The sequence below is a fragment of the Salarias fasciatus genome, chromosome 1, assembly GCF_902148845.1.
Source record: "Salarias fasciatus chromosome 1, fSalaFa1.1, whole genome shotgun sequence".
Taxonomy (NCBI): domain Eukaryota; kingdom Metazoa; phylum Chordata; class Actinopteri; order Blenniiformes; family Blenniidae; genus Salarias; species Salarias fasciatus.
In genome coordinates this window covers 30488415-30504904 of record NC_043745.1, presented here as the reverse complement: position 1 = coordinate 30504904, position 16490 = coordinate 30488415, and the positions used below count along the sequence as shown (strand labels likewise).

The following is a 16490-nucleotide window of genomic DNA, read 5'->3' as shown; positions in this document are numbered from 1 at the left end:
AGTTCTAAGTGAGGGTGAAGTTTCCAGAGCGCCAAACATATGGTGCATAAAGAGGTTTCTAAGCTCCACGTTTGCTCTCCAGATGCTGACGAATGTGAGAAAAGCCCATGTAAACACGGAGAGTGTGTGAACACCCAGGGGTCTTACATCTGTCAGTGTCCTGCTGGATTCCAGTCCACCGCGACCAGGACCGAATGCCGAGGTTGGACAGATTCACATACAGAAGGATGCATGCACAAACTCTCAAACGGTATTCATGTGTTCGTCATCCCGCGCGATTGTTCCTACCAGACCTGGACGAGTGCGTGGCCAACGGTCGAATCTGCAACAATGGCCGCTGTGTGAACACCGAGGGCAGCTTCCACTGCGTCTGCAACGTTGGATTTGAGATTTCACGCGATGGAAAAAACTGTCAAGGTCTGTCAAGCTGTCACACCAAAAAAGCAATATGGAATGAATAACCACATATGTGATGAACTATATGCTGTATGCCTGATGGAATGTGAGTCTGTCAGTGCAGGAGGAGCATGTTCGGGAAACTGTGTGTTTCAATTTCCAAAGGATATTTATTTGTATTTATTCTTACAGTGCAGTGATTTTTACTCCTTGCATGAGCAGGATTTCATTCCTGACGAGAGGCAACTTGAGGTGAAATAACATTGCTCTCCTTCGCATTGTGAGGTGAACTGTTTCCATTCACTCCTAATGCAGTGACTGGACCTGTCCTGTCCCCGGCTCTCCTTTATTCCTGAACCAGTAGTTCATCTTTTTATACCCTTTAATGCTTATATTTCTGCAACACAATGCCTCCCATGCAGAAGGCTGCTGTTATTCCCACTTTGAAATCTTCTAATATAAGAACTCATCTTAATGGAAAGCACTCATACAATATTGCAGTGGCCCCAGTTTTAAAATAATTTGACTTTGACCTGTTTGGAGGAAGAAAGCTATGAAATCCTTAAGAACACAAAATGTTTAGTCCTAACCTTCTTATTCCTTATTGGTCCCTGAGACACGAGAAAACGCATTTTCTTGTGTGGCATCTTGGAGCTACGGTGTGATTGGTCAGAAATCAAAATTGAGCGTAGTGAATGCGGAAAAGGAGAATGTTGTCATTCCCGGTAGCTGTTGTGCAGCAAATGGATAGTTCTGAGGAATCTTTGGATATATAACAGCACATTTTATGGGGCATAAAATAAACATGCAAATTGGTAATATTTCATGGAAAGAGGTAGTATGAACATTGTGTGTAGAGGACAGAATCTGTAGGAAAAGATGAACAGAGGTTCTCTGGTGAAGTATGAAACATCCTGACCAGAAAACAAACACGTTTCTTTGTTCTAGCAGAGTATGTGTCCATCCTCGGAGTTTTACTTCTGTTGTTTTTTAATACTCCATGAGATGTTATGTAATTTTAAATAAAACAAACCTGTTTTATTTAAAAGAAAAGTTCTTAAAATGAACTAAAATGCACTGCACATTGTAATCGTCAGTAGGCTGGACATCAGCTCTAGTGTCTGTCTGTAACCAGTCTTCTTTTAAAAATGCGCTGCTTTCAATCAGCCCTGTGTGTTCATCTGCAGATCAGGACGAGTGTCTGATCAGGAACATGTGCCTCAACGGCCTGTGTATCAACGAAGACGGCAGCTTCAAGTGCATCTGCAGACCTGGATTCCTGCTGGACAGCAGCGGACGCATGTGTGTGGGTACGTCCGTCAGACCGCCGGCTTCTTCACGTCACACGTCCGCACTCGCCCGACCACTGGCTGCATCAGCTGAGCGCATATATCAAGTCAGTTATTCTTTTGATCTGCCTCTTCGGCCCGCTCGGAGAGTGACTACCTCTCTGGCATGTTAGCTGTTCTGTTATGTGAGTCTGAGCACACAGAGCAAAAAAATCCCCCAAAAAGCCTTGGAAAAATCCCTGTGCTTTCTGGCAGCCCAGCTGGGCATGTGGATATTTGGGGTCCGCCTATTTTCAGAGCAGACAGCCTTTCCCAAGCTTGTCTGGTGTAAAGAGAAATACATTTTATTTTTTCTTTACGCTAAAGAAAAGAAAAGAACATGCTTTAAAACATTTATGTTTCCTTTGTTTTGTTGTTAAACACTATTAGAAACATCAACAGTTTAAGTGATTCAATACTTCAAGGCTTTGGTGGATTCAGTGAAGTGCTTATATATATAAAAAAAAAAAAGATAATATGAAGTAAATGGGACGATGTATGAATCATGGCTCAGTTATGTGCTGCTGTGCTTGGCCATGAAGCGTAATTCAACCACTTAGAAAAAGGTCCACGTAAACCACAACACTAATAATATAAGTACTATATCCCATGTGTGTGTGTCTATAGTCCTGGTCTAGATCAGAGATGGGGAGTCCTGGTCCTGCATGGTTTCAGTGAGTCTGTTTACATGACCGCAAATGTCAAGATAACTGGGAGTAATCAGCTAATTGTAATAATAAGATCTGATGCATTTACATGCGTTTCACCAGTGAGATAATTAAAAAATCCTGGTTTATATGTTTCAGCCCATTATGGGATTTCTGTGGGAGACTAGCCAGTCCAGTCAAGGGAACAGCGTGGCTGGAAATGTAATTACTCTCATCTTTGTTTGCTTGCCTTTGCTAGACTGGTTAGACGGAGCAACGGTTCCAAAGAGCACAAAAAAACAAATGTGAAATCATGCAGTTGGATGTGTTGGTGGATAAACTTATCAAACATGTCTGAGCGTCACAGCAAATCAGTCTTAATTCAGGTGAAAAAAAAGAGAATGGAAAAAAAAAAAGCAGTATGTGAGATTATCGGCCACAAAGTCCAGCCTTTAGGTGCACAGGGGAAAATATCTTGGGAAATTTTCTCATTTCTCATTTTCTCATACTCAGGCAACTGCTGTTATCAGGATCAGGAGTTGCCACCTCCTTTCTAGACAGTCCACTGAAAGGACAACAAAGCAGATTTAACTCAAGATCAATATCATGATGACTGTAAATTTTATAGCAGACTGGTTAAATCTCAGAAATCAGCTCCTGTGTAAAATTACTGGTTTTGTCTGTGAGGTCTTGGAACGGTGAAAGGAGTGAATAATGGCACGTCTCCCCACGGGAAAGTCTGCCTGCTGACCTCAAACAACCCCACTTAGAATAATCCAAACGGTCCCTTCAGCAAATTTACCACCCAACCGGTCGACGAACGCTGGGGAGAGAGCGGCGTGTGACCTGTGGCCGTCCTGCTCCGCATGGCGTCGGATACAGACGTTTGATCTCAGAAACACTGACTCGGTTCAGTCGAAAACAGAATAAATAAACAAGGGGAGCAGGGTGTGGGTGAAGTGTGCTGATGTATGTGGTCATTAATGAAATGTGTAGTCTAAAGGGGCCCAAGGGCCTCATTGTCTCTCTGTGTCTCTACTTTCTACTGTGTGTACACACGCGCATACACACACACACCCCCACCCACACACCAGACATATACATAAACACACAGTGCGCTGTGTTTTCATTCTTTAAACTCATGATGATAATGATTGTAATACGGCGAGGAGACGGAGGGAAAAGAGCAGGAAAGTTTTCTCAGTTGAGATCATCAAACCAAAACTGTGGGGAACTGATTTTAGCTTTTTTTTTTTTCTTCTTCTTCTTTTAATGGAGCACCTGAGCATTTTAATAGCCATTGTTTTTCGTTTTAATGGCTTCCGACATCTTACCTTGTTATTTCTTGAGGACCGGTGTGTGTGACGACATGGTTTTGCTGCATCTGTTTGCAGACTTTGACGAGTGTGAGACTCCGGGCATGTGCATGAACGGCCATTGCGTCAACACGGAGGGATCTTTCCGCTGCGAGTGCATGGCCGGGATGGCAGTGGGCCTGGATGGGCGGGTCTGTGTCGGTGAGTATTTCCTGACAAGAGGCTGTCTGTGCCGACGATGAGGAGAATGCCTTCGTCCGGTGAAGCAGCTGACTGAGTATTCCGCAAGTGAGGAAGTTAAACCAGAGAAACCCATTGGAGGAATTTCCCTCTGGGATTATAGAGTAGTTTCTATTGTATTGTATTGTATTCTAAAAGTATTCTAGAAGTTCTATTCTAAAAGCTCAAGTCAATTTCATTTATGTTATAAAAACAATATGTCATCCTGTTGCAGTTTATACTGTGAAGTACAACGAACTCAAAGTCAGAAAAGAAACGCCACCAGAAGTAATCCAAGAAAGATAACCACACAGGCAGCAGTGGGGAGGAATAACTCCCTTTCAACAGGGATAAACGTCGACTGGCTGAGTTCGACAAGAAAAGCAAAGACCGAAAAGAGCTGGGTGTAGTCAGGCTGTATTATATTGATTAGTTTTTTAATATTACTTTTGTTATCATTTATTGCACAATGACATTTTTTACTGTAGCCAGCCTTTTTTAATTAAGAATAACTGAAACCAGAAATCAAACAACAGGATATTTGTTTTCCCATGGTTTCAAAGTGGGTTTTTTGTGTCCATTCTCTGGTATACACAACAAGCAACAAATTGTGAAAATGTTTTCTTTCCTGCTCTAAAGTTAAGCTTTTAAATTATCTTTATATCTTAGCCAGAATAATAAATCATTTCCCAAAGGATTCCTAAAAGCACCAGTGACGAAGCGCCGAATAATAATGTCATGATGTAGTTCTGCCTGTTCACATGTTGCACCCACATGCTCCGCTTCATTAATGAGTGTGTATTGACGAAGGGCTTCCTGCCATCCCTGCGCTCCACTGTCTTCGATGGCTTGTTGGAGAGCAGATCTGTTTATGCTTTTATTTCCAACATTCCCCAAATGACTTGTCTTTGTTGTGCATTGTGCGGGAAGTGTCGAAATGCTGTTATTCCATCCGGGTGAGCGAATGTCCGGATGATATCAGCGCTGGAAAATGCCTCAAATCCCTGGATATTACGCAAAGAGAACAAGCATTTGTTTTGCCCGGTGTTGTTGTTTACTGGAGCTGCTGACTCTCCCTTCTCCGTCCCTTACAAACTCACGCTGTCTGTCTTGGTTTCTCCGAAACAGACACGCATATGCGCAGTACTTGTTACGGCGGCTACAAGCGAGGGCAGTGCGTTCGGCCGCTGTTTGGAGCTGTGACCAAGTCGGAGTGCTGCTGCGCCAGCACAGAGTACGCCTACGGGGAGCCCTGCCAGCCCTGCCCGCCGCAGAGCTCTGGTACGGAGATTCAGATCGTTCCAGCCTTTTCACACAAATGTATCCAGCAAACCAAAACAGATTCACACAAGCAGGTCATCTGTAATCCAAAACGCAGCTCTCAGGGTCAGGATGGCCCGATGACACACTCCTGCACACCAGCGTGGAATTGTTATAACAGACGCAAAAAGTGAACCTCTAACAACCTTCACATACACACTCTTGCAGAAATACACACATCTTGCAGCCACTTCTCATTAGTCCTGCCAATTAAAGTTTCTATATCAAAAGACGCCAGAGCCACGCCACATTAAGAGGCCGCCTCATAAACATCCAGGCTAAATGAGTGAGCATGCAAATCCCTAATGACATGGTGTTAAATGCCCCGCTTGAAAATTTCTTCGATTTTAGCAAATGTGATATTTTCTTGAGGCAAACTGTGCTTTCTCTGTGTTTCGCTGCAGCCGAGTTCCTCGCTCTGTGTCCCAACGGCGGCGGCATAACCGGAGACGGACGAGGTGACGCGCACGAGCACATGACGCAAGGGCTGATTAAATAAAACAGAGCCGCGGAGATAATAAAAAAAAAAGACATTGTTTAGAGTTTTGCTCTGCTCTTTCCTCCCAGATATAAACGAATGTGCTCTCGACCCCGACATCTGCCAGAACGGAGTGTGTGAGAACATGCTGAGGACGTACAAGTGCACCTGCAACGAAGGCTTTGAGGTTGACCTGACGGGCAAAAACTGCGTCGGTAGGCGAATTCAAGCTATATTGAAAAATGGAAGAATATCGCTCTGATGCCAGAAGCCAGTCGAACAAAAGTCCTCATGTCCCTGTGCCTGTGTGTGTGTGTGTGTGGTGTGTGTGTGTGTGTGTGTGTGTGTGTGTGTGTGTGTGGTGTGTGTGTGTGTGTGTGTGGGTGTGTTTTTTTAATCAGATATTGATGAATGCCTGATGAACAGGCAGCTGTGCGACAACGGTCTGTGCAGGAACCACCCGGAGTTTTCACCTGTCAGTGTCCCAAAGGATTCAGCTTCAATCCCCAGACCGACGTCTGCGAAGGTCCAGAGACTCCTTCGTTCTTTTGCGTCACTGCGGTGAACTCTGTGTGTGTTGCCTTGGGCGAATTCGAAAGGAAAACGGTGTTTGATTTTGTGTCCTGCAGATGAGGATGAGTGTAGTCCAGCCCTTGTATAATGGAGAATGTAAGAACAGCATGGGGTCCTTGTGTGTTTGTGTTCGAGCGGCAGCTCGCTGGACAGCTCGGGGCTGGAGTGTATCGGTGAGGCAAAATCGCTGGCGATGCCGAAACTGTAAAAAGATGAGGATTTGAGGAAAATCATTTTCTGATTTTATTTTCTAATTCAATATGTCTTTATTTCACTATCCCTTTTTGTACTTGACCAGTAAGTACAACAATGTGAGATGAACTGTTTCAGATTTGTTGCATCAGCAGCACAGATAGTTAAATACTGGCTGAAAATCACCAAAACCTTTATTGATGAAACTAGAATATGCAATACATGAGAAAATTATTGAAAAACACGTTATTTGTTCCTTATTAAAGAATAGTTAAGAAGATTTCTCCTGTTTTTACTCTCAATTAAAAAAAAATGTGTATTGAAGGATTAATGTGATTGAAATTACTAATGAGTGTGTATTAACTGTAATTTCTTACAACAGAACTACTAAGAGCACCTGTTGGCTAAAATCATCAATAACCGCTGTGAGGTGAACATTAATGGAGCCACACTGAAGTCTCACTGCTGCGCCACTCTGGGAGAAGCCTGCACAGCCCCTGTGTCAAATGCGAAAAAGGTGATTGACTATCAAATGAAACTTATTTTCATTATTAATTCATTCAACTGACTGGAGATGTGTTTTGTATCTCCTCCTTTTTAGATCCGATCTGCAGTAAAGGTTTCGCTCAGCGGCCCGAGGGAAACGTCTGTGAGGGTGAGGCTCGCTTTCATTCCACGTGGAGACTGGATCTTTTCTGCTAAATTCAAATAACGTGAAACACTGAACTGTTGTTGACGGCGCTCTGGTTTTCCTCTGCTGACTGTCAGACGTGGATGAGTGTCAAGTGTTTCCCGAGTGTGCATCAACGGGAAGTGGCATTAACACACCAGGCTCCTTCTTCTGCCAGTGCCCTCCGGGAATGACTGTTGACGTCAGCGGCAGGACCTGCATCGGTGCGTCCTCCTCAGACGCATTAAACGTATTAAGAATTCAAGCAGAAGCATCTTTTTTTCTGCTAACCGTTGTTAAATCTTGGTTTGTGTCTGTCAGACCTGCGTACGGAGCACTGCTACCTCACTCATGAGGACGAGCGCTGCGGGGCGCCCATCTCCGGGAAGCACCGTGTGGACGCCTGCTGCTGCTCAGTGGGCGTGGCCTGGGGTCCCGAATGCGACGAATGTCCCGAAAAGGGAACGCCGGAGTACACCCAGCTGTGCCCGCGTGGCCCGGGCTTCTCCCACCGGGGGGATTTCATCAATGGCAGGCCCTTCCTTAAAGGTGGGATTCTCTCTTCACAGACCACACAGAATGAAGATTTCGGATATAACTGTAGAGAAAGGAGGTGAATAACAAGACTTTTCAAAGACTGTGCTGTCTGAGCTGCGTCTCTCTGCTCTCCGCCGCAGACATAAATGAATGCAGGATGATAAACAGCCTCTGCTCGAACGGCCGGTGCAGAAACACCATCGGCAGTTTTCCGCTGCCGCTGTGATAACGGCTACGCTCTGGACTCGGATGAGAGGAACTGCACAGGTGGTTAGTCACACATTCACTGGTTGTTTAGTCACTTCTTTAGACAGAGAAATGTCTGCAGCCTCTTGTGAGTGAGGCCTTCAGCTTTTGACTGACTCAGAAGAGAAACAGTCTTATTTCGCCACCTTAAAACTTTTTTTTTCTCAATTTTTTTGGAAAGTATTTATTGCTGTTTTTAATCGTATACTTCATTGTTGTTCTTTTCTGATCTCACTATCGTATGAAATGTGAACTAATTCTAATGATGCAATTCTGACAAATGAAATCACTAAACAACAAAGACTGCTGCCTTGTAATGATTAGTCAGTTCACCACATAACAACAAGTAACAACAACAACAAGCAACAAGTCAACAGAACGAACACCTTAATGAAGTAGTGTAAAAAAACACAAAATATTGAGCGCAGCTGCTCGCTAAAAACACAACAAAAAGCAGACATTCATTATTTCTATTAAACCATTACTCTATAAAATGGACTAATAATATTAATACTGGCTCGCTATGTGAGCTCCTTCTGAGGAGATGAATGATAAACTGTTCGTGGGTTTAACATCCTCCAGTCAGCTCAACGGGTGAATCGAGAGGACAGAGCTGCAGTTCTCTCAAAGCTCCAGCAAATTAGAACATTGAAAACACATAAAAGCATGGAAGCAAGAAAAAAAAAACAAGATGGTGTCAGATTTGCCAGTTTCCATTTATCCCTAATAGACCAAGCATTGACAGCTATAAATTTTAACTTGAAGATCCAGGATGTTTCACTTTCTATCCAAATTACCTATTTGGTGTGAGATTAGCCATGTGCATCACCAGCACAAGTTTTAGAGAGCTCACACACCTGGAGATCAAACATCACTAAGACTAAAGAAAGGTTGTTAAAAGGTTTTATATGAAAAGGTTGTCTCCTGCTGAGATTTGTTGTGTTTCTTCCCCGCAGACATCGATGAGTGCCACATCTCTCCAGACCTGTGCGGACAGGGCAGGTGCATCAACACACCGGGAGACTTTGAGTGCGAGTGCTTTGAAGGCTACGAGAGCGGCTTCATGATGATGAAAAACTGCATGGGTGAGGAATGAAATGTCTCTCTCTCACACACACACACACACACACACTGAATCACGTCCGCAGATCCGGATGATTTGGCTTTATTGTTTCCAGAGATGCCTCCTCCATCTGAAAACATTTTGTCTGAGAGGACAGGAGTGAGAAACCTGACCTCCTTAACAACTCTCCGGCACACCTTGTTAAAGTGGCAGGATCTGAGCGCACAGACCGCTGCAAGTCTGTAAAGTCTCAGGAAGGTCTGCCACAAACTGACCGTCTCCTCCTCAATCCCTCCTGGGCCATAAGCTCTGGATGAGGTGCTTCGGCTGACGGGTCAGACCTGAAACTCACTGAGAGAGTGGATGATGTAATGTTGAAATGTGCAAGCTGTGTGTGTCTGTATGTATAGCGCGTGTGTGTATGTGTGTGTGTGTGTGTGTGTGTGTGTGTGAGAGAGAAAGAAAGAAGCCTAAAGCTGCATTATTTAAACACTGTACCATTTTGAATTAAACTAAAAACAAGGTGTAGCCACCATCACTTCAGAAAACTGGTCAAAACTTATTAAATGTAATACATTTTGGAAGCATATCAATCTTGTCCAGCACGTGTGGGACACACACTCACAGCCACACACACACACACCCACACACACACATTATAATTATCATATATTGTTCTTGTCAATTTCTATTCTGGTCTGACTTTTTCCTTGTTTTTACAAGTTCTTTGGTGAATTCATGCACATTACAATTGAAGAGTTTCAATATTTATTTATTTATTTATTTAATTTTGGCCTGAAGCTGTAATTAGACCAGAATTGGAAGGACAAAATTTACTTGCACGCTGTGGCAAACAAAACCCCGAAAAACAGCTGGACTGGAAATAATGCGTTCAGTGTTGACATCATGAAGTGCTGCTAGTGACTTGGCTTACCAAAATAACAAGTAAAAAATAATTATAGACCTTTTTTTAACTAACCACTTCATTTTAGTTAGCGAAAAACCTTCGATTTTATGGCGAGGAGCAGTCAGTGACCTGTGGCCTGCGTTCTTTCATCATGCAGATATTTAGACAACGAAGTAAACAGCAAGTACTCTGTGGCTCCTAATCCCACAATACCTCTTAAACCAGGAACACAGTTTTAAGTTGATCATCCTGCTGGGTTTTCATTGTAAATGACTTAAGTGGTGAAACAAATATTGAGTGTAACCAAACCCTAAAACCGAACAATGTGTGTTTGTCCCTGCGTCAGACATCGATGAGTGTGAGAGAAACCCCCTGCTGTGCCGTGGAGGTGAATGTGTGAACACCGAGGGCAGTTTCCAGTGTGTGTGCCCGGAGGGACACGAGATCGCCCCGGATGGCTCGGCCTGTTTAGGTAAGTGACGGCATCTCTGGAGTGGAGAATCCCCCCCTTCCTCCTCAACTTCTCCCTCTCTTCTTGCTTTTATTTCTTATTAGAGGAAACCACGTGGGAGGATGCACTTTCTGCTCCATTTTCCACAGATAAGAAACAAAAACAAAAAAGGGGTGAAAGTAGCAGAGTTGAGGGTCATCCTTTATCATCTGTTACTTTTTTTGTGCCTCAGTCTTTGCGCTCTGTATGCAAAGGGTCAATGTGCCAGTTTTGTTTTGAGATCTTCAGAAAGGATTTAATTTATCTATATTTTAAGTTTGAAGCCATATATTGCAGTAAGAAGTGTTTATAATGTTTTGGCCCATTTTTAGGCATCTTCTATGAAATGATTGAGCCTTGTTTCTCACTTCCTGTGGAGTTTCTGCTCTGTGGTGTATTTTGAGGTGTCACATAAAGTGACACTTGACGTATACATTGATGTTCTCCTGTTAATTAAAAACAGTGGCAAATGTTTACTGTTACAGTTCTGCTGTTTCTGGCAGAGCTTTCTGTCTTCCCCCTGACTGAGGAGCTCTGCACAACCTGATCAACACAACTGCCACTTTCAGCAACATGCTTGTTTAAAGCCTGGTCTAAAACAAAATCTATTAACTTTTTTAAAGGCATAAATTTAAGCTAAAGCGCCTTCAGCTCGAATTGAAAAACCAGGTGGAATATAAACAAAATTTTTCTCTTGTGAGAGGCTGCAGGCTTCCCTAGAAAAGGACTTTTTGTTGTTTACACGTTCAAATTTTATCAGATCTTTGACCTAAATTCACACATCTTGTGTACAAAAACAGTTTGTTTTGAAGTTGTTCTGTCAAGTAACCCATAGAAACGGTTCACTGCAACATGCTGGTTGAATAATGAACAAATGCTTCCAGTAAATTAGACTTGCGTGTAGCTTTTTTTTTTTTTTTTCCTTTCTTTTTCACTACCGACTTACTAGAATGTTTAATTGACCGGAGAAACAGTGACAGCATTTTCTTCCTACAATAACAAGAGAAGAGTTTTCGCAGGGATTTCCACAGTTTCACAACTCCCATGTTTATTTACAGCATTAATTTAACAAATCATGCATTATTCACTGTGTGTCATTCGGATGATCTAATCCAACGTTCGGCCCATGACCTCACGCTCAGTCGCTGCCTGTTGGCTTCATTTATTTTCTTTGTTAATCAGCTGGAGTTAAAGAAGAAGCTTCAACACAAGAGGTGTCCACCTCATTTCCCCTGAAACACTTTCCATAATTGCTTCTCTGAAGTAACAAGGCAAAGTGTCAGACGATATTAAATGATAATAAACTTTACATATGCAGCACATTTCCTTACAGATGGGCGTAGAACATTGTCTTTAATGACGATGACTGATTCCTTGTTGGAAAAGCCATTTATCATCATTAGGGTCTAAAACGACCAATTTTTAGTCAACCACTGATTTGTAATCCCCTGGCCTGAAAGAGTTTGGTTCAGTTAAAGGTTTTCTCGGCATGCCCAGGAGCTCTCCCATTACGTGTGGATTCCATCTTAAACTAACGACTAAAATAAAGACTGCTTAAAGCAGCAGGAGGAGGTAAAGTAGGAGGCAAAGTCTTCAGAGAAAAGTGAGATCTTTATTTAACAGACAAAGATCCGCGTTCATCTGTGGAGCATCCAGACTGTTGTATGAACATAAAAGGAGTCAGCTTTTTAACTTTCTTTCCGTTAGTTGTCAGCTCCAATCAAGCATTGACGCTTCACGTCAACACGCCGCGCACATGCATGCAGATTTCACAGCTGCTTTTATCCTTCCACAGATATCAATGAATGCGAGCTGAGTGACCGGCTGTGCAGGAACGGCCAGTGCGTCAACATGATCGGCCGGTACCAGTGCGCCTGCAACACGGGATACAAATCCACCGAGAACAGACTGGAGTGTGTCGGTAGGGTTTGAACATGCCGCCGCTTTCCTCTCGAGTATATATTCCTGTTATGCAGCTCCGGTCTTGTGTTTTCCTGCCCGTCAGACATTGACGAGTGTACCATCGAGAACGGCGGCTGTGAGACCTTCTGCACCAACTCAAAGGGCAGTTATGAGTGCAGCTGCCACAGTGGATACGCCCTCATGCCCGACCTGAGAAGCTGCACTGGTGAGTCCCCCGTGTCTCCTCAATCTCAGATAAACCCCCATCATGCATTTGTTCTACAGCTGACAAAACCCGCTTTAGCGTCTTTGTCAATTTGTGGCATCCGAAGACACATTTGGTTGTACAGAAATACTTCAAAGTTTGCACTTAAAGACTAAATTTAAGAGCAGGATGAAAGCACCTCATCAAGATCAAGAACTTTTGGTGTATATACAGCGAGGAGACGCTGCTGTGATTTGGCTGGCACATGTTTAAAGAAAGCACGCGCTCACACAGAGAGAGAAAGGTGGAGACTCGATCTGAAGTCTGTTCGTGTGTTATTCACTTCTGAATGTTGACAGACAATGATAAATGATTTCTTTGGTTATTCTGGCAAAAGTCTTTGCAAAGTATTTCTGCTTCAAAGGTGATGACTACAGGTCTCCTGCCCTGCTCACAGACTCTTGTGATTCTTCTTCCTTTAATTACCACAGAAAGATATACAGACGGGGATCAAGGCAGCACAGGGGCAATTTTAGACTATTTTTAGAGGAGTGCTCAGCTTGTTACACAAGCCGTGTCCTGAACTAACATTAATTTTTTATGAGGAAAGAAGAAAATGCACACCAGACTGAAGTAGCACTATTCTCTGCTCAGGTTTTTTTTTCTCACCATATATGGATTATTAGACTGAAATGTGTCATTTTTTCCTTTCCTCTGCACTTTTCCCGCTCGTGTTTCTGCCTTAATTCACCTCTCCGCCTCTCCGTCCCCGACCTTCAGACATCGACGAGTGCGAGGAGAGCCCGGACGTCTGCGACGGCGGCCAGTGCACAAACACCCCGGGGACTTACCAGTGTCTGTGCTTCGATGGCTTCATGTCGTCTGAGGATATGAAGACCTGCCTGGGTAACGGATGCGCATTTTATGAGTGAAATAAAACGGTGTAGATACACCCCGTGCAGCTCTGCTTTTATTAGATCCAGGGGGTTCTCTGAGATTTACTGATATGTCCTAATGAACATCCTCAAGGTGATCCAAGAAGTGAGTCAAGAGAAGAAGCCTGTAATGACTCAGATCTCCGAGACAGGGCCAGCGACGACGTGGTTATTGATTAAAATGATAATCAACATTGTTATTCAGACAGATCATAGAGGAATGTATGATATTTAGACGTCTGTTTCCACTGAGCGAGAAAAACAAAAAGCATCATTGAAGTGCTTCTAAATGGATTCGCACAAACAATCAGTCTATTACTGCTGTATTTATTCAAAGTAAACACGTTTTAAAGCCTCTGTACGGTGCTTGACGTAATCCATTTGTGCCTCACTAACATATGTCATAGTTTATCAAACCTTTGTGGCACGTTGCAGAAACAAAAGCTAATTCCTTTTAATGAATTGTCATAAACTTTTCCTTTTATTGTAGCTGTGTTTAGCAAGTTAACATTCTTGATCGCTTCTCTGCTTCCCTCCCCGTCAAGATGTGGACGAGTGCGAGCTGAACCCAAACATCTGCCTGAGTGGCAACTGTGAGAACACGAAAGGCTCCTTCATCTGTCACTGCGACCTGGGATACTCTGTCCGCAAGGGAACGACCGGCTGCACAGGTGAACGAAATGAGAGCACGCCGGGATTCGAACTCTCAAACAAAATGTTCCGTCGGTGCAAGAATGTGGACGCAAATGAAAAGACAGTGAGTCAGTGGAGACTTGCTGGTAATGAAGTGCACGTGCGTATGTGTGTGTATGAGTGTGTGTGTGTGTGTGTGTGTGTGTGGTTCTGTTCAGCAGTGATATCAAGCTGAAGATTAAAGCGAGAGATGAGAGACACAAGGAGAAAGTCTGGTTAACCAGAAGCAGCTCCAGCATTACTCACCCTCATTCAAGAGCTCCTGTCTGACTTGATGAAAAACACGCTCGCAAACACACATACATTACACCCCCTTCACACACACACACATGAACACACACTCACACAGTGACAGCATCAGCAGCAGGAACTGTGAGGTCAGTCTCCCATCAGATGTGTGCATCACGTTGCACTGTTGTTTATTCCTTTGTTGCTTTTTCATTAAGGTCAGTTAAACATTACGTGATGGTTGGAAGAGTCCAGCAGGACGTCATCATGTGCATCACGTCCAAAACACATAAATACAGAGTCCGTCCGGCTGCCCCGGTCCTACACTGGGCTCGCTTCTTGTCTCGCCTGAGCTGAGTCTGGTTTACAGAGCCACTTAATAAGTTTTTGTGTGAGTATTTTTCTTTTTTTGGCCTTGTCTTGAGTCATGCAGCAGCTCGTCTTCCTTCGAATGGGAATAAACAGGTTTGTCAGAAGTGCGAATCAACACCCTCACTCAGTCACAAACTTGAGCACACACACTTTTGCTCATTCTAATCCCATTAAAATGTCCATACAGTATTCGCCTTGTTTTGGAGAGCCGGGATTGCAGAAAAGCAGCCGGCTCTGAATCACACATTTGGAATTTCAATCCCAGACCGGAGAATCAAGACACTAATACCTCCCAGGCAGGCAGGATTCCTGGTTATAGACCAGTGGACGCAACTCGCTACTCTTTTTGGAGAAGATCCTTCTCAAATATATTCTTGGAAAAAAAAAAAAATCCATAAGAAATTGGCTGTCATCTTTGAATTGCCTTATGTGACCACGTTGGTATGCGTGGACTAAATCCTCCTGCGTGTGTGTGAGTGTTAATGAGTGAGTGGTGCTCTCCAGTGCATATCTGATCCAGCTGTTGATGAAGCTCCCACAAGAATTATGTCTCTTTTTATTCCGCAGCACGGAGCACTCAGGGGCAGGGTGTGGGTATCTGTGTGCGCTCTCAAGCGCTTGCGGGTCGTTGCGTGCGTATCGGAAAGTTCGTGCTGGGTGGAGATCTGTTGGTGGGGTTTACGAGGCCGGGAGTGCCTCTGCGCTGCAGAGGGGATCAGGAATAAAAGGTTAAGTGTGCTGTCTTCATCATCACTTCATTTAATGACAGAAGAGTCAAACAATGAGGGTTCAGTCATGGCACACAGCTCTGAAAACAATGGATTACTGTGTCTCTCTTTTAAGAGTGGAGTTGAACCCCAAACAAATTAAATATATCAGATAGATCCTGTGACTTCAGCGAGACGCTTGTGGTACTGTTATGCTTCATTTTAATACTCAGCATTTTCATGTCAGTGACACTTGCGGTCGCATTGTCTCACTTTTATTGCTTTTGTATGTTATGAGAAGCAGATTATATTGGCAAATGTTAATTGTTTGCAGGCTTAAGAATAATTTTGTGGTGCGACTAACAATACTGAGAGTTTATTTGGTTACTTAATGACTCCTTATTTATTGTGCTTTTTCAAAGTACATTTTAATATTTGCCATTGTCCCATTATGACCACTTATAGTCCTATTTAAACATGTTCACTTTAGCTTTAGAAGTTCTAAGTACAAATATTTCTTCATTGAATAAAAACCAAAGATGTGAGATACAACTTAATTACGTCAGTAAAGAAAGCTCCAGGGTGTTTATTGTATAGAGTGAAAGCAGACTCCCACAAAGCCGAGATTGCAAAGCTCTTGAATACTGTCTCAAAGAAGAGTTTAGTTGATTTATACACAGGTTATCTCAAAAATCCGAACCTCAGACTCGCTGCTTCTTACGACAGGTGCCCTTCCTGCCTCACCCTGAGTAACCTGGGTCCCTCACACTCAAGATCAGCAGTTAACCGGATGCATCCCAAGGAGTGACAGGAAAAAAAGCCAGAATGGAGAAAATTCTCCTGCTTTGAATCAGTTTCATGATCCATCTCAAATGGGTCACTCTCACGTCTGGCTGAAAGTGATTATTTCTCTCTGCTACAATGATCATTGTCAGTCAGCACCTTTACTTTGTTGTCAAGTCGCCATCTTTTATCTGTTTCACTCCTTTCACATCATTTTCATCTTTTCATTGTTGTGCTTGCCATGGCATGAAATGCAATGCACTGATGGATTGATAAAAGGATT

At 43.3% G+C, this 16490-nt stretch overlaps 1 protein-coding gene across 1 annotated transcript in view; it reads left to right on the top strand.

Annotated features, from left to right (window-relative positions):
* fbn1 (fibrillin 1) overlaps window positions 1-16490 on the top strand; it is a 66595-nt gene that overhangs the window by 21569 nt on the left and 28536 nt on the right. The window contains 24 exon segments of the mRNA XM_030090005.1: window positions 83-202; window positions 292-417; window positions 1584-1706; window positions 3766-3888; window positions 5035-5187; window positions 5631-5684; window positions 5794-5919; window positions 6106-6159; window positions 6162-6230; window positions 6334-6446; window positions 6847-6871; window positions 6874-6954; window positions 6957-6986; window positions 7071-7124; window positions 7238-7363; window positions 7461-7688; window positions 7817-7884; window positions 7886-7943; window positions 8879-9007; window positions 10239-10364; window positions 12178-12303; window positions 12388-12510; window positions 13270-13395; window positions 13970-14095. Of these exon segments, the coding sequence (XP_029945865.1) occupies window positions 83-202; window positions 292-417; window positions 1584-1706; window positions 3766-3888; window positions 5035-5187; window positions 5631-5684; window positions 5794-5919; window positions 6106-6159; window positions 6162-6230; window positions 6334-6446; window positions 6847-6871; window positions 6874-6954; window positions 6957-6986; window positions 7071-7124; window positions 7238-7363; window positions 7461-7688; window positions 7817-7884; window positions 7886-7943; window positions 8879-9007; window positions 10239-10364; window positions 12178-12303; window positions 12388-12510; window positions 13270-13395; window positions 13970-14095 (2487 nt within the window).